Source organism: Pristis pectinata, chromosome 23, assembly GCF_009764475.1.
Source record: "Pristis pectinata isolate sPriPec2 chromosome 23, sPriPec2.1.pri, whole genome shotgun sequence".
NCBI classification, from domain to species: Eukaryota; Metazoa; Chordata; class Chondrichthyes; order Rhinopristiformes; family Pristidae; genus Pristis; species Pristis pectinata.
This window is the reverse complement of record NC_067427.1, coordinates 1,497,110-1,515,078: the sequence shown is the minus strand read 5'-3', so window position 1 is coordinate 1,515,078 and position 17,969 is coordinate 1,497,110. Positions and strand designations below refer to the sequence as shown.

The 17,969-nt window shown below is 42.0% G+C and overlaps 1 protein-coding gene across 1 annotated transcript in view; it reads right to left on the bottom strand.

Annotated features, from left to right (window-relative positions):
* LOC127582028 (regulator of G-protein signaling 3-like) overlaps window positions 1–17,969 on the bottom strand; it is a 224,014-nt gene that overhangs the window by 35,457 nt on the left and 170,588 nt on the right. The window contains 1 exon segment of the mRNA XM_052036961.1: window positions 4,847–5,527. Within this exon segment, the coding sequence (XP_051892921.1) occupies window positions 4,847–5,527 (681 nt within the window).

The following is a 17,969-nucleotide window of genomic DNA, read 5'->3' as shown; positions in this document are numbered from 1 at the left end:
GTTTGTTTCTGAGTACAAACCTCCCCATTGTCGTTTCAAATTCTCACTGACTAATTTTGTGATTTTGTTTTTGCAAGGGACCCAGATAGACGATGGTGCTAAATGTTTTAGTGCATTAACAATTGGTGCAACCAATTTTCGAGGTGACCAAACTTACTAATAAGCCTGTCCCTCGGAGGTAGTGTGAAGCACCAGCTCAAAGTTTACACCTAGATCTGAGATAAGGCTGGAATCCACAAAGATCTGCCCCAAAGCCATCAGCTATGTTTGGCTGATATAGCTCACTGAGTTGCAACACAACCGTGCTCATCTGCAGTACTTGACAAAAAGCAAGTTCCTTCAAGCTGTACATTAGAAGAATGTATTTTAAAGTGCATTTGTTTACCTGATGTGGATGTCTCTTTCAAGGCCTGTATGTATTACCCATCCCTACTTGTCCTTGATGAGTTGGCGAAGCTTTCTTGAACTGCTGTTGTCCTTCCACTGAAGATATTTATGACCCATTCAAACCCATTATTTTATTACCAGTCACAGGACAGGTAGTTCCACACAGAAGGCTCCTAATTAAGCTCAAAGCTTTGAGAATTCAGAATAAAGCTGTGTTATGGACAAGAAATTGTCTGAAAGCTTGGAGAACAACGGCAGTCATTGGAAGTGGGTGGAGGGGCAGATGTTGAATTCTCCGGGGAATGATATTGAGGTGCCTACTGTTTCCCATTTAATCCAGGAAACAGTGATTGACTGGTGAACCTATTTGTTAAATCTTGTTGGACGTATCTTTGCAATCAATGGTTAAGCCCCAGATATAATAGTGTTGAGCTCTGGGCAACAATATTTTTATTGACTTGGAATCAATTGGTCAAATTTTCAAATAGTAGAGAAGGTAGCTCAGATTAATACAGAGTGTGTGTGGGCAGAACATGAGGACAGGAAACACAGAAAGGCAGACTTTTTGGATGTTATTCCTATTAATAACCCAACACACTTTTAATTCACTTTTTAAATATTTTACACAGCAGCATAATACATTTTCCAGTGAACACCATGAGTTTTAAGCAAGTGGGGGAAACAGGGCCCCAGTGAACTTTAACGGAGGGTTGGAAACAGGGTCCCAGTAAGTTTAAAGGAAGCATGGGAAACAGGATCCCAGGGAGTTTAAAGGGAGTGTGGGATACAGGGCCCAGTCAGTTTAAAGAAAGCGTGTGAAATGGGGCCCATTCTAGTAAACCTCTTCCGCAATTCCTGTGATGTTACAAAAATATTGGTGCCCAGAGTTCAACACTATTATACCTGGGGCTTAACCATTGATTGCAAAGATATGTCCAACAAAACTGAGTGAAAAGATTCATCTGTCAATCAGTGTTTGCAGTTAACTTATGCCGGATCCTTTTCAAACTGACTGAAATGAGGTCTTTTTCAGCTGAGCAGCTTCACTTTAATTGTTTTCTCTCCATAATGATGTTCAGATCAATGTTTCCCAGATGTTCAATCACCAAATTTAAGGACTCTCAATTTTCCGTTGGTTTCTATTACTGCAGATAATGGAGCTTCCAAAAGATCTTGAGGAAGGATAATTTCTCAGCACTCAACCAACCTTGAGATGAACACATCGAAATGATTGTGATTGTGGATCCACAAACTGCTAAAATGAAGTAAGATTTTCCTGATTTTCTCAAATATTCTCGTGGTTTTCATTTTGTACAGTTTGTACAATTTCATCCAGGGACCACACTTTTGAATTTTATTCATAAACTCAGTCGGTTATTTCTATTGTTTTAGGATATAAAACGTTACTTCATCATTCCAAAGGTGGATGTGAACAATATGTCAATATTAATAATGTATAACACCAGATAAAATATATGCAAAAGTTCTGTACTGTTGTTTTTTTTTCAAGGATTGTGAGTGTTTTACAATAAGAACAGCAGGATCACAACATAATTAGAAGTTTTCAAGCATTTTACTTCATAGTAAAAACTGTCAAATTCTACGGCCAGAGACACACCAAGGACCTGACGGTCACTCTTTTCTGTTGCATAATGAGTGACCGCTGAAATACTGAGAGATGAGGAAGGTACATGGTAAAATAATTGTTGGGTAATTTTCATCCATAACCCTGTGTTAGTTTTGCATGTGCTGTTACTGATGGCAGCAATGAGGAAATGCAGCTACCACGTCACTGCCATGCTGAACAGTCGAAAGGAGGTCAGAGCTTAAAGAATGTCTCCTCCTGGTGTAGAGGTGAGAGAACATGCAGAGGGGAGGGGGGTGCAGTCTCCAGTTTGTGTGGTTGACTCCACCCACCCCATGTGAACATCTGCTGTAGATGTCCCATTCCACTGAGAGGTACAGGCTGATCACTTTAGCAAAAATTGTAGATCTTACGTGGGGGTGCACTATCATCATCAAGGTAACACACAGTGATGCTTGCTGCTGCTGTAAAACATCAATGCTATACAGAGGACCCTTTAATTCACATTTCTTTATCAATCTGCTGAAGGATTGCTGCTTTTTTTTGGGTGGAGTTTCAAATGCATGTCACAGGTTGCATGGTGAAATGTTACTGTACATTGGTAATTGTGAAAGTGGGCAACGCACAATCGATGTCATCATCAGGAAAACATCAGACGTGACTTATAGCCGTTAGTTTTTTACATGTAACAAAGTAAAAGCAAAGAGGTAATGTTTTAATATAAAAATATTGGCTGGGATTTTTCCAAGTTTTGTCTCACGGAGATTTAACCAAAAATAGGACATGCAAATCAATCCAGTTTCTCGAATATAAAGTTGAACCAATGTCCTTAGTTATTTTCATATTTCACAAGTCACAGAATCCAACTCATTTGGATGTACTGATTTAAGGGTTATCCACTAACAGTAGAAACCTATTAAGAAAAGTCCTCTGTAAACCATAGGTCCCCAAAAATTCAAACAGGACAGTCTGTAAATAGGATCGAGCAGTGAAAATGGAGGAGCGCCCACTGTGCTTTATGAATTACCTGCATCCTGAGGGTAAGTCTCGAAATGGCAGCTAACAGTTACTTAGCTGCACTCTGTAAGAACCTGTTTGATCGTAGTGAGCCTGTCAAATTTTGGACTGGCTTCACTGCAATTATATATCTGGCCAAAATTGCAATAATTGGAAATGCATTTTTAGTGAGAATATTTTTAGAGAGATTCATAGAATCAAATATAAACAGGCCCTTCAGCCCAACTGGTCCATGCTGACCAAGATGCCCATCCAAGCCAGTCACATTTGCCCGCATTTGGCCCATAACATTCTAAACATTTCCTGTCTATGTAGCTGTCCAACTGTCTTTTAAAAGTTGTTATTGTCCCTGCCTCAACACACCGAAAATGCTGGAGGAACTCTGCAGGTCAGGCAGCATCTATGGAGGGAAATCAACAGTCAGTTTCTCACATGATTCTCATTCCTCCCCCTCCCCTTCCCCCTCTCACCTGGATTCACCTATCACCCGAAACATCGACTGTTCATTTCCCTCCACAGATGCTGCCTGACCTGCTGACTTCCTCCAGCATTTTGTGTGTGTGTTGCTCCAGATTTCCAGCATCTGCAGTCTCTCTTGCATCTCTATTGTACCTGCCTCAACCACTTCCTCTGGCTGCTCGTTCCACATACATACCACCCCCTGTGTAAAAAGGTTGCTCCTCAAGCTCCTATTAAATCTGTCCTCTCACCTCAAACCTGTGCCTTCTAGTTCTTGACTCCCCAACCCTGGGAAAAAGGCTGAATGCATTCACCCTGTCTATGTCCCTCATGATCTTCTACACCTCTGTAAGATCACCTCTCAGTCTCCTACGCTCCACAGAGAGAAGTCCCAGCCTGTCCAACCTCTTCCTATAACCCAGTCCTTCGAATCCTGGCGACATCCTTGTAAATTTTTCTGCACCCTCTCCAGCTTAATGACGTCTTTCCTATAGCAGGATGACCAGAACTGAACACAATACTCCAAGTGCAGCCTCACCAGCGTCCTGTACAACTGCACCATGACCTCCTAACTTCTATACTCAAAGCTCTGATTTTACGTTACTAAGCAAAAACAAAAAACAAAAGTATTAATATGAATGCGTTCAACTGGGTTTTCCAGGATGACCCACTGCTTGCACTCACTGCCTATTCCATCTCATCTCCTCTGGATGCAGAATGCTGGCCCAGACCACCCCAGAGAAGCAGCAAGGACCAGACAGGTGGCCGAGCCTCAAACAAGACAGCAGCCGAGTCACAACACGAGCCTCACAAAATACCTTGAAAGCTTTTGACAGATGGCAGAACCCACCCCCAGCTCTATTGACTGTCAAAGCTCCAACATTGACCGTGACATTAAAAATAAAAATAATTAACAGTGTTAAGCAAAGTGCTGGTCATTAGAAAATTATTAGTGATCTTATTTTTACCATCTTCCCCACAGCTCTACAGCCTGCACTCTGATGAATGAGCTGCAGTTTCACCAGTACGGGCAGTCCAGTGACAGAACTGCAGTCAGAACCCAGCCAGATCTGGGCAAACTGAAAGCTCCTGAGAAGTAATGTAGACACCTTGAGGGTCAGGAAGCCAGGTGACTGTTCCAAAATGCTTAACTAAACACTAAAAATTCTGTCCAAAAACTATAAATATGAATAAAAAATTCATCAAACATTGTTAATATTTTATAATGGGACTGCAGTACAAGATACAGTCCTGCACTTGTCACCAATCAGTATGATAAGGCAGCAACATTATTTAGGTTTGGATGGCTTTTTATGATAAGTATCCACATTCCAAACAAGTATTGTATAGATATTTACCAGCCAACAGTTAAACTGAGGAATAAATGAGAGTACTCACTTTACGTCCAGAGAAGATGAGGCACAACTGGTGCATGGAACCACCATTTTTCACATTAGCTATCTCTTTTTTGAGGGTTTTTGGCGAGGGTGGAGCCCAGTTAACTTTTGCTTTCTGTCCATCACATCCCACACAATTGAGTGCGTTGTCAGATTTAAAGCACTGAGCCTTGGGCTCCTGCTTCAGACTGCCCTCACTGTGAGTCCGGCGACGCAGCGAGTTCTGAATCGAGAGAGTGCAGTGCTTCTCACATTCTGATGTCTCGATCATACTGCGCCGTTTAGATTCACGGCCGTCCAAGTAACAATCATCACTGTCGTCGTCGTCGTCGTCGTCATCATCATCATCATCATCATCCTCCTCATCCTCTTCATCATCATCCTCTTCACCCCCATCAACAAGTAAGATGGATATGTCTTCAGTACTCTGGGTGAAAGTTCTGTCCAGTCTAAGCTCGGGTATATTGAACGGCAGCCGAGGTTTCTGTGACTCAGTAATGTCCTGCTTGTCAATACTTTCTTTCACATCCTCTGTGGCTTTACTTTCTCCTTCTGCAGCTTTTTCTTTCTCTGGGAGCTTCTCATTTTCAAGCCCTCCTTCATCAGTGAGCTGCAGGTCACTGATTGGAACCTTTTCCTCAGGTAGCATCTCAGATTTCTCGTCTGATTTTGGGTCGAGCATCTATTGTGGAGAAAAGAAGAAGTGAAACATGAAATGAGCTGTTCACAATGTGATGTCAGATGGGAAGAACTGGTTAACGTACAGGTCATGTTACGCCTTACTTATTTACTATGGACATTTGCAAATCATTACTTTTTTCAATCAGGGATCTTACTAGGTGACAACAGAACTGTTGGAACAAGCAAAATCATAAACATAGAACATAGAACACTACAGCACAGTACAGGCCCTTCGGCCCACAATGTTGTGCCGACATCTTATCCTGCTCTAAGATCTACCTAACCCTTCCCTCCCACATAGCCCTCCATTTCTCTATCATTCATGTGTCTATCTAAGAGTCTCTTAAATGTCCCTAATGTATCTGCCCCCACAACCTCTGCCAGCAGTGCGTTCCACGCACCCACCACTCTCTGTATAAAAAACTTACCCCTGACATCCCCCTTATATCTTCCTCCAATCACCTTAAAATTATGTCCCCTCATGTTAGCCATTGTTGCACTGGGAAAAAGTGTCTGACTGTCCACTCGATCTATGCCTCATCATCTTGTACACCTCTATCAAGTCACCTCTCAACCCCCTCCTCTCCAAAGAGAAAAGCCCCAGCTCACTCATCCTATCCTCAAAGTGTCTGCAAAATCTGATAACACCTTTGAAAATGAATCCTTCTTTCTGTGCTATGTGTGTGCTACAGCTGTCCAGCAATTCTGTAATATCGAATCACTATTTGTTTAAATGAAATTATGTTCTAGGTTCCATGAAATTACTTCTGGTCAAAAAACTAAAAACAAATGTAATGAACAATTTCAGTGATTTCTGCACAAATAAACAAGAATTTCTGAAATAAAGGGGAACCAGAAAAACAGGTCAGTAAGTGAGGGAACGGGCAGGAGGGCTGATGTCAGGGAATGTAGTATTAGGCAGATTCCTGATAACAGATGTGATGGGATGAATGGTTTGAAGTGTTTGTACTTTACTGCTCAGAGTATTGAACTTAGAGCATAGATCAGTCCATGGAACTATGATGTTGTGGCCATTACAGAGACTTGGTTGAGGGAGGGACAGGAATGGGTGATCGATGTACCAAGGTTTCAAAGTTTTAGGAAGAATTGAGAGGGGGGTAAAAGGGAGGGGAGAGTTACAATACTAATTAGAGATAATATATCAGCTGCACTCCGGGGAGACATAATGGAGGCTCGGATACAGAGTCTATATGGGTAGAATTCAGGAATAGGAAGGGTGCAATCACTCTCCTGGGTGTGTACTATAGACCTCCCAATAGCCACCGGGACATTGAGGAACAGATATGCAAACATATTAGGGAAATGTGTAAAAATTACAGGGTTGTGGTCATGGGAGACTTCAACTTCCCTGATATAAATTGGGATCTTTTTAGTGCAAGGGGGTTAGATGGGGCAGACTTTGTTAGGTGTATCCAGGAGGGGTTCCTAAATCAATATGTTGATGTCCAACAAGGGGAGAGGCTAGTCTGGATCTGGTGTTGGGTAATGAGCCTGGCCAGGTGACTCACCTATCAGTGGGTGAGCAATTGGGGAACAGTGACCACAGCTCATTAACTTTCAGGATAGCTATAGATAAGGATGGGTATGGGGCTAGTGGGAGGGTTTTAAATTGGAGCAGGGCTAATTATGAAGGCATACGGCAGGAACTAGGTAGAGTAAAGTGGGAAAACCTTTTTGCTGGCAAGTCCACTTCGAGCGTGTGGGAAGTGTTTAAGGATCAAATACGCTGTGTACAGGATAGGTATGTCCCGATTAGAAGGAAGGACATGAATGGCAAAATAAGGGAAACTTGGATGTCCAGAGAAGTGATGAACTTAGTCAAGAAGGAAAAGGACAAGTACGTAGAGCTTCGGAAATTAGGATCAGACAGAGCACGTGAGGACTATAGAGAAGCTAGAAATGAACTCAAGAAAGGAATTAGGAAAGCCAGGAGGGGCCATGAAAAGTCCTTAGCAAGTAGGATTAAGGAGAATCCAAAGGCATTCTATACCTACGTCAGGAATAAGAGGATAATGAGGGAAAGGGTAGAACCACTTAAAGATAAGGAAGGGAATCTATGGATGCAGAGGATGTGGGTGAGGTTCTGAATGAGTATTTCTCTTCAGTATTTACCCAGGAAAGGGACATGCAGGACACAGAAATTGGAACTGAGGGCGGAAACATGTTAGGGCATTTAGAGGTCAAGGAGGAGGTAGTGTTAGGTCTCCTAAACAGTATTGAGGTGGATAAGTCCTCGGGGCCCAATGGGATATACCCCAGGTTACTGAGGGAGGCGAGAGAGGAAATTGCTGGGGCCTTGACCAGTATCTTTGTGTCCTGTTTGACCACGGGTGAGGTCCCGGAGGAATGGCAAGTGGCTAATGTTGTTCCTCTATTTAAGAAAGGAACAAGGGAAAATTCGGGGAACTATAGACTGGTGAGTCTCACATCAGTTGCAAGGAAATTGCTGGAGAAAATTCTTCAAGATAGGATATACGAGCATCTGGAATCCAATGGCTTGATTAGGGAAAGCCAGCGTGGCTTTGTGCAGGGCAAGTAGTGTCTTACTAACCTGGTTGAGTTTTCTGACAAGGTGACGAGAGAGATTGATGAAGGTAGAGTTGTGGATGTCATCTATATGGACTTCAGTAAGGCATTTGACAAGGTCCCACATAATCGGTTAATCAAGAAAGTTGGGATGCATGGGGTCAGTGGAGAATTGGCTGTGTGGATCCAGAACTGGCTTGCCCGTAGAGGACAAAGGGTGGTGATTGAAGGGACTTATTCGGGCTGGAGGCCTGTGAGTACTGGTGTTCCGCAGGGATCTGTGCTGGGACCTCTGCTGTTTGTGGTGTACATAAATGACCTGGATGAGTACGTTGATGGATGGGTCAGTAAGTTTGCAGATGATACCAAGATTGGTGGGGCTGTGAATAGTGTAGAAGACTGGCGACGGATACAGCGTGATATGGATCAGCTGCAGATGTGGGCAGAGAAACGGCAGATGGAGCTTAACTCGGATAAATGTGAGGTAGTGCACCTTGGTGGGACTAATGTCAAGAGGCAGTACACTCTTAAGGGCAAGACCCTTAACAGTGTTGAAGAGCAGAGAGACCTTGGGGTGCAAGTCCATGGCTCATTGAAAGTGGCTACACAGGTAGACAGGGTGGTTAAGAAGGCTTATGGAATGCTTGCATTTATTAATCGAGGTATTGAGTACAGGAGTCAAGAAGTTATGATGCATCTCTATAGAACTCTGGTTAGGCCACATTTAGAGTATTGCGTGCTGTTCTAGTCACCTCACTATAGGAGGCTTTAGAGAGGGTGTAGAGGAGGTTTACCAAGATGCTGCCTGGATTAGAGGGCATGTGCTATCAGGAGAGGCTGGACAAACTTGGGCTCTTTTCTCTGGAGCGGTAGAGGCTGAGGGGTGATCTTTTGGAAGTGTATAAAATTATGAGAGGCATAGACAAGGTGTACAAGCTATATCTTTTTCCCATTACTGAGCCATCCAATACCAGAGGGCATGCATTTAAGGTGAGAGGGGGTAGGTTCAGAACAGACGTGAGGGGTACATTTTTTACTGAGTGAGTGGTGGATGCCTGGAATGCGTTGCCTGATAGGGTGGTGGAGGCAAATTCATTGGGGGCTTTTAAGAGGGGCTTGGATGGGCACATGAATGAGAGGAAAATGGAGGGATCTGGGCATTCTGTAGCTAGGAGGGAATAGCTATGTCGGCACAACATTGTGGGCCGAAGGGCCTGTTCTGTGCTGTACTGATCTATGTTCTTCTATGTCCTATGTTGTAAAGAACGATGTACTATGCATGTCACACCATACACAAATGGGTAAAGACATGAACACCTTTAAAGTTCGAATGGTGACATTAACCTAACTCCCCTGCAGGGAATCTGCCATTGGATCAGAGCCCCACTTTATTAGCACTTTACTCCCACTGAAGTCAGCAAAAGAGAAAGTGGATAATTTGCTAAATGAATGGAGAATCAAACTTTGTCACCCTCCCAGGCCATGGGTGATGTAAAATTTATAATCAATCAATCAATGACATGTTAATCATTCAATGACCCATTCAAGAGCACCCACCTAATAATGTTTGACAACCTACATTTTATGACACCTTTCTCACAATCACCATTCATTTTATGTTGGATAATGCCTCCACTAAGATAGTGAATAAAGAAATGCCACAGAAGATGTCGACTTCCCTCCCTCATTGATGCCAGTTGGAATTTTGAGCCTCAGATTTTGACCTTCTTGAAACTGAAAATGTCTGATTTACACAGCAGATCGTTCACCGGAACACCTGACACCTGACTGCTTGCAGGAGAAGTTGTCCTCAAGTTGAAATGCAGAAATATATTGGGCTCTAAAATGTTGGGAAATAGACAACACTCTGGGCTTGATACTTATTCCCGCTCTGTGTACGAACACAGCAGCACGTCACACGCTGCCTCAATAATTCATTCTATTGAATTCAAAGAACTGAATCTCAGCGGCAGAACGCAATGTGCTGTTCGATGTTTGGTGCTACCGAGCAAGGATGAACTTCTCGGCAACTAGTCTGGTGTCAGGAGGTAGGTAGAAGTTCTTCAATGGTTGCAATGACGGACACATAGAGGATATATGGACATTCCCCTTTGCTGGGGTACGTCGGTGAACCAGCTTTACTTTTAAGGCAAAAGATTCACTTTTCGTTGTCAGTCCAGATTCATTAAATATAATTTAACACCATGATGGAATATGAACTCCTGGTGACTGGGCAGAAATTGAAGATTCCTGAATTCTGGATTTACTTCCCAGTGGTAAAAATAACAATCGATGTATCTACAATTTAAGATACAGCGGGGGGGGGGGGGGGGGGGGTCACACTTAGTTGAATTGGGACTGTAATTCCTGGGAAGGAGTGGTTTATATAAGGCATAGTGGTATCCATCCTAACTCCAGAGAGGCAGCGTACATTATATCAATAACTATGGACAAATAGTTGCTTGTTTAGAAACAGTATGTACTCAGTGAGGCTCCCAGGTGGAGTGAGCACTGGCTCAGTGATCACTCTCACCTCAGTCAGAAGGTCTGGGCTTCACTCCACACGAGCCTGATGAATCTTGTCTCCTGTGTTGACCAACAGTAAAGCTATCAAGTCCAACGGAAGTAGAGTGAGCTCTGCCTTGCAGCCGTGGCGAGCAAGAGACCAGAGAACAGTGAAGCCTTGCAACTCCAGTGACCTCCAGTGTTGTCCGTGTGGGGTTTGTACCTTCTTCCTGTGACTGTGGGTTTCCTCTGGGTGCTCAGGTTTCATCCCATATCCCAAAGATGAGAGGTTGGTAGAGAAAGTGGCCACTGCACATGGCTGTGGTGTGTAGGTGAGCGACAGAATCAGGAGGGGTGGGGTAATGGGGGATGGAGTGTTGACAGGGATGTGGGATTGGTCAACACAGACTTGACGAGCTGAAGGTCCTGTTTCCATGCATTGTGGCTCTAGGACTGACTAACCTTCAGTGAGGTAATCGTAACAGAAAGGAGGAGAGTGGGGTTTGCACTTAATTTATCCTGTCTGGTCAGACTGAAATTTGTTCTGATAAAAAGGATCCTTTATTACTGAAGCAACCCAGAGCATGATAATCATCTACAACGTGTGAAGAAATGGGTTGCTACATGCATTGCTCATCTCCAGTAATAATAATTAGAAGAAAGGAACCTTGCAATGATTTATGGTTTCCCACATCGTTAGTCCGTTCAGATTTTTATTATTGTTTTTATTTTATTCTGAAATTATTTTAGGTAACTAATGTCAAAGGCAACTTTATTACTGCACTTTAATGGGAAAAGGGGGTTGCATATTTGAACTTGGGATTTTATACATAGGAGATTGAGGATACAAACAAAGAACATACGTAGGTTAAAGCAATTTAAACATTGGCTGCTGTCTTGGGAATGCTATTACAGCAAGGAGCTGAGAGATATGGACAGAATAGAGTAAAAATAATTAGAGTAAGTGATTATAATTATGAAGGAAGTTTAAAGCCTTTTCTCAGGAGGAATAATGGAATCCAATAGGGGATTCCAAAAGTTACTGCAAGTGTCACCTTTTATAGAGCACATGACATGATATAATAGAACTGGACGAATAGAGGAAAGGATTCGGAGAAAAGGAAAGGAAATGGAATTGGAATTACACAACCTTAGTGGAGCATCGGGTACAGAATAAAATTGATGAACAGAGTGGTCTCCTTTCATTCAGAAAACAAAACAAAACTAATCAAATGAATAGTTTTAAAGTTACTTGAGAATAAGAGGCAGGCAAGAGATTCATGTGCCTTCAATGGCCCAGACAGAACGGCTCTTTCTCAGACTTTAAATTTAATTTTTAATGTATTTGGCGAGTCTAAAGCTGCAATTTAATTAATTTGGGAATGGACAAAATGCTCAGCAGATCATGCACGGTTTACTGTGAAGGAGAATGATGGTTCAAAAATTAAATTATTTCACTTCCTCTTTTGCATAAAAGAATGTCCTAATGTTATTAAGTACAGAATACATTAGAACAAGTCTTAGAGAATAATACTCAGGTGACTAGAAACAGTTATTATTCACATTATGGTAGGCACAGGATTGGGTACAAAATAAATTAACAGAGAGAAGCAGTCCTTTGATCTCATTTTAATCAATCCTCCTCTGAAGTTTTCAATCTAGCCTTCTCAGAGTGGAGGTCAATAATCCAACACAGCAGCAGGGTGGTGGCCAAAATAAAGGGACCAAGAATACACCTACATAACATGCTTGACATGTAGTTAAAATGCACCAAAGATTGCCATTTAACCTATGTATCTCTAACCTGGGAAGCACCCCAATGCAAGGCTCGTAAATGTGGTGAAGCTCGGCAATGCCAAATACTGTGATACGTGCACCAAGGACCCCATGGCATCATTGAAAGAGCAGCTGGGAGTGTCCCCTGTGTCCAGCCCAAAACACACTCTGAATCAAAACCACCATGAAATGCTAACTCTGTTTCTCTTCCTGTGGATCCTGCCAGATCTGCTGAGTGTTTCCAATACTGCTTACTTTATGTCAGATTTCCAGTATCAGCGACATTTTGCTTTTAGACCACCAGAAATGCGTTCATCTCACTGCCATTTATAACATCATGCTGTTGAGCATGACAAATGTCAGGGCTCTTCAAAGCAATTCAGCATGTGAAAAATGCTAAATCAATCTATTTTTTGCTTCTCACTGCACTATATCAAATCATTATTACAGCAAACATGGCAGTGAAAATCCTAGTATATAAGTTGCATAAATCCCAGAGGTACCAACTATGTATCCATCTAAAGTGAAGGCTTGATGATGTGGCGACCCAATGCTGACTCAACACGGCAGAGTTGATTGCAATTAGCAGAAGTCTGAGCCTTTTGATTTGTAGACCAGACAAAGGAATGTGACAATCAGAACCAAGAGACTCAATTACCATTGAGACATGATGCAATGTGCTTGTGGCTGCAGATGTTCAATACTGTTCCATCCCCTTGGAGGAAACTGAAGCATCAGTCGTAATGACCCTGAAGGAGTCAGGATCCAAGGCAGCAATCCAATTTCCATATTAACAAAAACAAAGGTGCCAGTGATCTATATATTGTCTCAGTTACTGAATTCATGCATGAGGCTCAACACATGTCCTGGGCCCAGCATGGAGACACAATCATAAGGAAGGTGTGCCAGCGTCTTTACTTTCTTAGGAGGTTAAGGAGGTTCGGCTTGTCACTGAGCACTCTAACAAACTTCTACAGATGTGCTGTTGGAAGTGTCCTGATTGGTTGCATCATGGTCTGGTACGGCAATTCGAATACACAGGAACATGAGAAGCTGCAGAGAGTAGTAAACTCAGCCCAATACATCACAGGCATGTCCCTCCCCACCATCGGTAGTATCTACATGAGACGCTGCCTCAAGAAGGCAACATCTATCATCAAAGATCCCTACCATCCGGGCCGTGCCATCTTCTCGCAGCTCCCGTCGGGCAGGAGGTACACAAGCCTGAAGTCCCACACCACCAGGTTCAGGAACAGCTACTTCCCTTCAACCATTCGGTTCTTGAACCAACCGGCACAACCCTAATACTACAGTTTATCAACACCGTGACCACTTTGATCACCTTGCACTAAAATGGGCTTTGGTTTATTTTGTTCTAACTATGCTCTTTTTTTGTAAAACTTGTGTACAATTTATGTTTAATTTATGTTTTTCTTGTGAATGCTGCTTATCTGATGCTCTGTGCCTGTGATGCTGCTGCAAGTAAGATGTTCTTTGCACCTGTGCATACACAGATTTATCATGTGACAATAAACTTTGACTTTGATCAGATAACCTGTAAAGCTATTAGATGAGACACTATCGGTAGAGTTTCATACCCAGTGTATCACCATTTGGTGCACCAAACCAATAACCATAAACATAGAGAACACGTTCCATATCCAGCCTTTGATACTTTTACTGTTGGTTGAATAATTTTGTATAAAATCTCTCAGACTACTTAACAGGCTAGAGAGACAAACCAAATGCAATTAGGTTCATTTGCTGATTTGATTTTATAAAAGGCAGGTTTACCACACAAATGCAAGGAGGGTAATAATCGAGGTCAAGGTGCATTGGCAATGCAGGAAGTTTTAAAAGGAGAACAAACACAAAAGGAGCAGGAGAAGACCACTCAGCCCCTCAAGTCTGTACTACCATTCAATATGATCATGGCTGATCTGCCCCAGGACTCAATTCCTCTATCTCTCAAAAATTTGTCTACCTCCTCCTTAAACTCCTTCAGCAATTTATCCTCCACAACCCTCAGGGAAAGAGAATTCCAGAGATTAACCATGCTCTGTGAGAAGAAGTTCCTGCTCACCTCACCTGCAAATGGCTGCTTCCTTACCTTGTAACTATGCCCTTTTGTTTGGGACGTCCCATCAGTTGAAATGTTTCAACATCCACCCCGTCACGCCACCGTAGGACCTTACATGTTCCAATAAAATCATTCCTCATTCTTCCAAACTCAAGGGAAAACAGATCCAACTTCTTTAGCTATTTGCAACATAACAACCCTATCATCCCATGGATGAGCCCAGTGAATCTCTTTTGAAATCAGAAAAGCAACCAGAACATAGAAGCTGTATAATTCAGGACAATGTAAGCCACTGTGCATCACGTTAACCTAAAGAATCATGTAGTTCACATATGCTGCCACAAACTTAAACTGAAATATGCACCTCAAAAAGTAATAACCACGGGCTCATGTGCTTATTCTTACTTTGTGTGTTCTTCCATTGGAAAGTGGGGTGAAATAATGTAAGAACAGTCCAAAGATCCAAGATAGGAATGCTGGTAACCACCATTGGGCATGCAATCTCACCAGAGGTCAAGTCAGAATTCAGACCCGAAGCCCTGGTTTTCATTCATCAAGACTCTTTGACCTTCCATCAGAGGTGGGACTGCTGGCGCAACATCAGAACTAGAGCTTCGATCCGTGAAGCTTTATTACATCCAATGAGTCTGAAAGTGACATAGGGCATGTGCTTCCCAAAAGTGAAGGAACACATCTCTCCAACACTTCGCTGAGCTGCAGCAGATAAACAGTATTTGTGACAAAAACTACATGGACTTGATCTTGCTGCTGTTCTTGGTCAATACAAGTCATGGAGTCATGGAATAGTACAGCACGGGGAAAGGCCCTTTGGCCCATACTTGTCCATGCCGACCAAGATGTATCTTCAAGCTAATCCCATTTCCCAGCATTGGCCCATATCCCTCTAAACTCTTGAAAGTCTTGCAAGTATTGGTGACAATTCCTAACTTTACAAAACTATTGAAGATATGCTGCTGTGGCAGCGTGCAGTGTTCTGTCCCCCGGAGCAGCACCAGCTTTGGAGCTGAGAGCCGCAGTCATTTTAATTTCCAGATTGAACCTAAACACTGACTGGCTGCAAATATGATGCCATTTAATCCCAATGCACAATTGTCCTATATTTGCAGGGTTAATCAAATGTTAAACTCTGCCTGAAACCACAAACTAACCCAGCAGTACAAGCTAATCTAGATGATTTAAATACCGACAGTAAATGCTATTTTTAAATGTATGCTTAAACTAGACCAACTACATTCACATGAACACTGAAGTAGGATGCACAAGGCAAGACTTAGCGATACTACATAAAAATGTATCAGCTCCAATTAACTACACTAAATTTATATATCTTGTAGCAGTCCTATTTCAAGTACATTTCTTCCTAAATTACCACAGCTCAATATCACATAATATGACCTGTATCATACTATTAATAACATATAGCGTTGCCCTGATTAGGAAACACATTTTTCTTTGTCACTCACGGTAAAGTTGTGACCTATTTAGGATTTTGAGGCACATTTAACTAACCAGTAAAGAAAAACTGCTGGAAACTTACAAATTAAGAGGGAACAGCTTAAAAGACAACTCAAATAAATATTTTGGTGATAATTTTTTTTTCCAAATGTCAATTCCATACTTTAAAATATGAAAAGCAGAAAAATTTTGAGAATTATGCAACACTGTTTATCAGTTCAGAGTATCCAATCCATGCTAGATTATAATAGGCTAACCACATATTTAATCATTGAAAATTCAGAAGCTAGCTCATTTTTGGTTCCGGTAATAGAAAATCAAACAAAGTTACTAAAAACTGTTCAGCACAATAAGAGCAAAAATGTTTTGTCCCCTGAAATATTTTGTTCTTCACACAAAACCAGCAACCCCGGGTTCAATCCTGACCCTGGATGCTTTCAGAGCAGAGTTCAAGGTTTGCCCTGTGACCACGTGGATTTCTCCCGGGTGCTCTGGTTTCCTCCCACATCCCAGAGATTTGTGGGCTAGTAAGATAATTGGCTCCTGTAAATGACTCTGAGTGTCTAGATGCATAGCAGGAGGATCGGGGGGAGCGGATGGACATCTGAAAGAGAACAGGACGCATGGAAATAATTGGGGGAATGGCTTAAACTCGGCCAAGAGCTGGCATAGACTTGATGGGCCAAATGGCCTTTAATGTCATTAGGACAATATTAGAATAAACCCAAGACTCAAGTACTTTGCTAGATAACTCAGATATTTGAATTTCAAAAATTAATTCTGCATTTTTCTTGATTTATTCCTGTAACAGCTTTGTTTCACTGATAAACATATGTTCGTTGATGGATTAACATTTATTCACAGTTACCCACAGAAGATAATAATTCTGAATCACGCGGATGAGAGTAGCCATTCCTTGTCAGTGAAGTTTTATTTCCTCATTACAAGTTCAAAGGAAAACATGAGTAAAATCTTGTTCCGGTTTTTCTTTTAGTCTTTAATTGTGAAAATGCTGAATCTTTGAAACCACCAGCCAGGACGACTGCTGATACAAATGAATGTTCCATGCTGCTGTGCAAGTAGATTGGAATCATACCTTGTGTACAATATGCTTGAACTGATAATTGTACCTCTGAAAAATTAAGGTGAAATTACCCGCTTTGTAACATGAAGAAATTTATGAGATTGCACAGAGTTGGGTGACAAGAATCAAAGTGGTTGTCCTGAAAAGGCTCGGCCATCAGATGGTTTGAGGCTCCTGCAACTGCAAAATAGGTATCTGTGTTCCACTTTCAGTATTGCAGATGTAAAGAACTTAACTTCAAACTAAAGCCGTTGAAACAGCCAACTCAAACAAAAGCCTGAAGCCAACTGCTCTCATTGTTTCTTGAAGAGACATTCTACTTAATGCAGTTCTACTACCTCATTTTATTTGTAAGTAATAGATAAAATAGAAATTCTATGTTTGCCATAATTACAAATGTCCTTGCACACTTTTTGTGAATTGGTCTTATGTACAAACTTTAGTTGATGAAATGATAATGTGTTTCTGAATAAGTCAGAGGGTAATGAAACTTTTAATTTGCTACCCCACAGGGAGACTCCATCATTGGATTCATTCAAAACAGAGATTGATGGATTTCCAGAAATTAAAGGAAATTAGGGCATATGGGGAGAGTGCAGGAAAATGGAGTTGAATGGCTGATCAACCACAACCTCAATGAACGGCAAAGCAGGTGTGAAGGTCCAGACGGCCAACTCCTGCTCCTAAGGCTGCTGTTCTACTCAGTGCTTTAGATTCTTGCTTTCCACTCTTCATCAACTGTGGCAATATCTCTAATCTTGTCTTTATAGCGCACGATGTGAAACTGTCCCAGTCTTACGATATATCTACTGCAATCGACTCAGTAGATTTCCCATAACGCCAACAAAGGCAGTGAAGGAAGTGCGCCACAGTTTCAACTATCTTAGTCCTTGATGAATGAGGCAATAAATATTTCAAAGCTACTGCTGCTACCACTGGAGTCGACAACAACGTCTCTCATGCAATTCCAGAAAA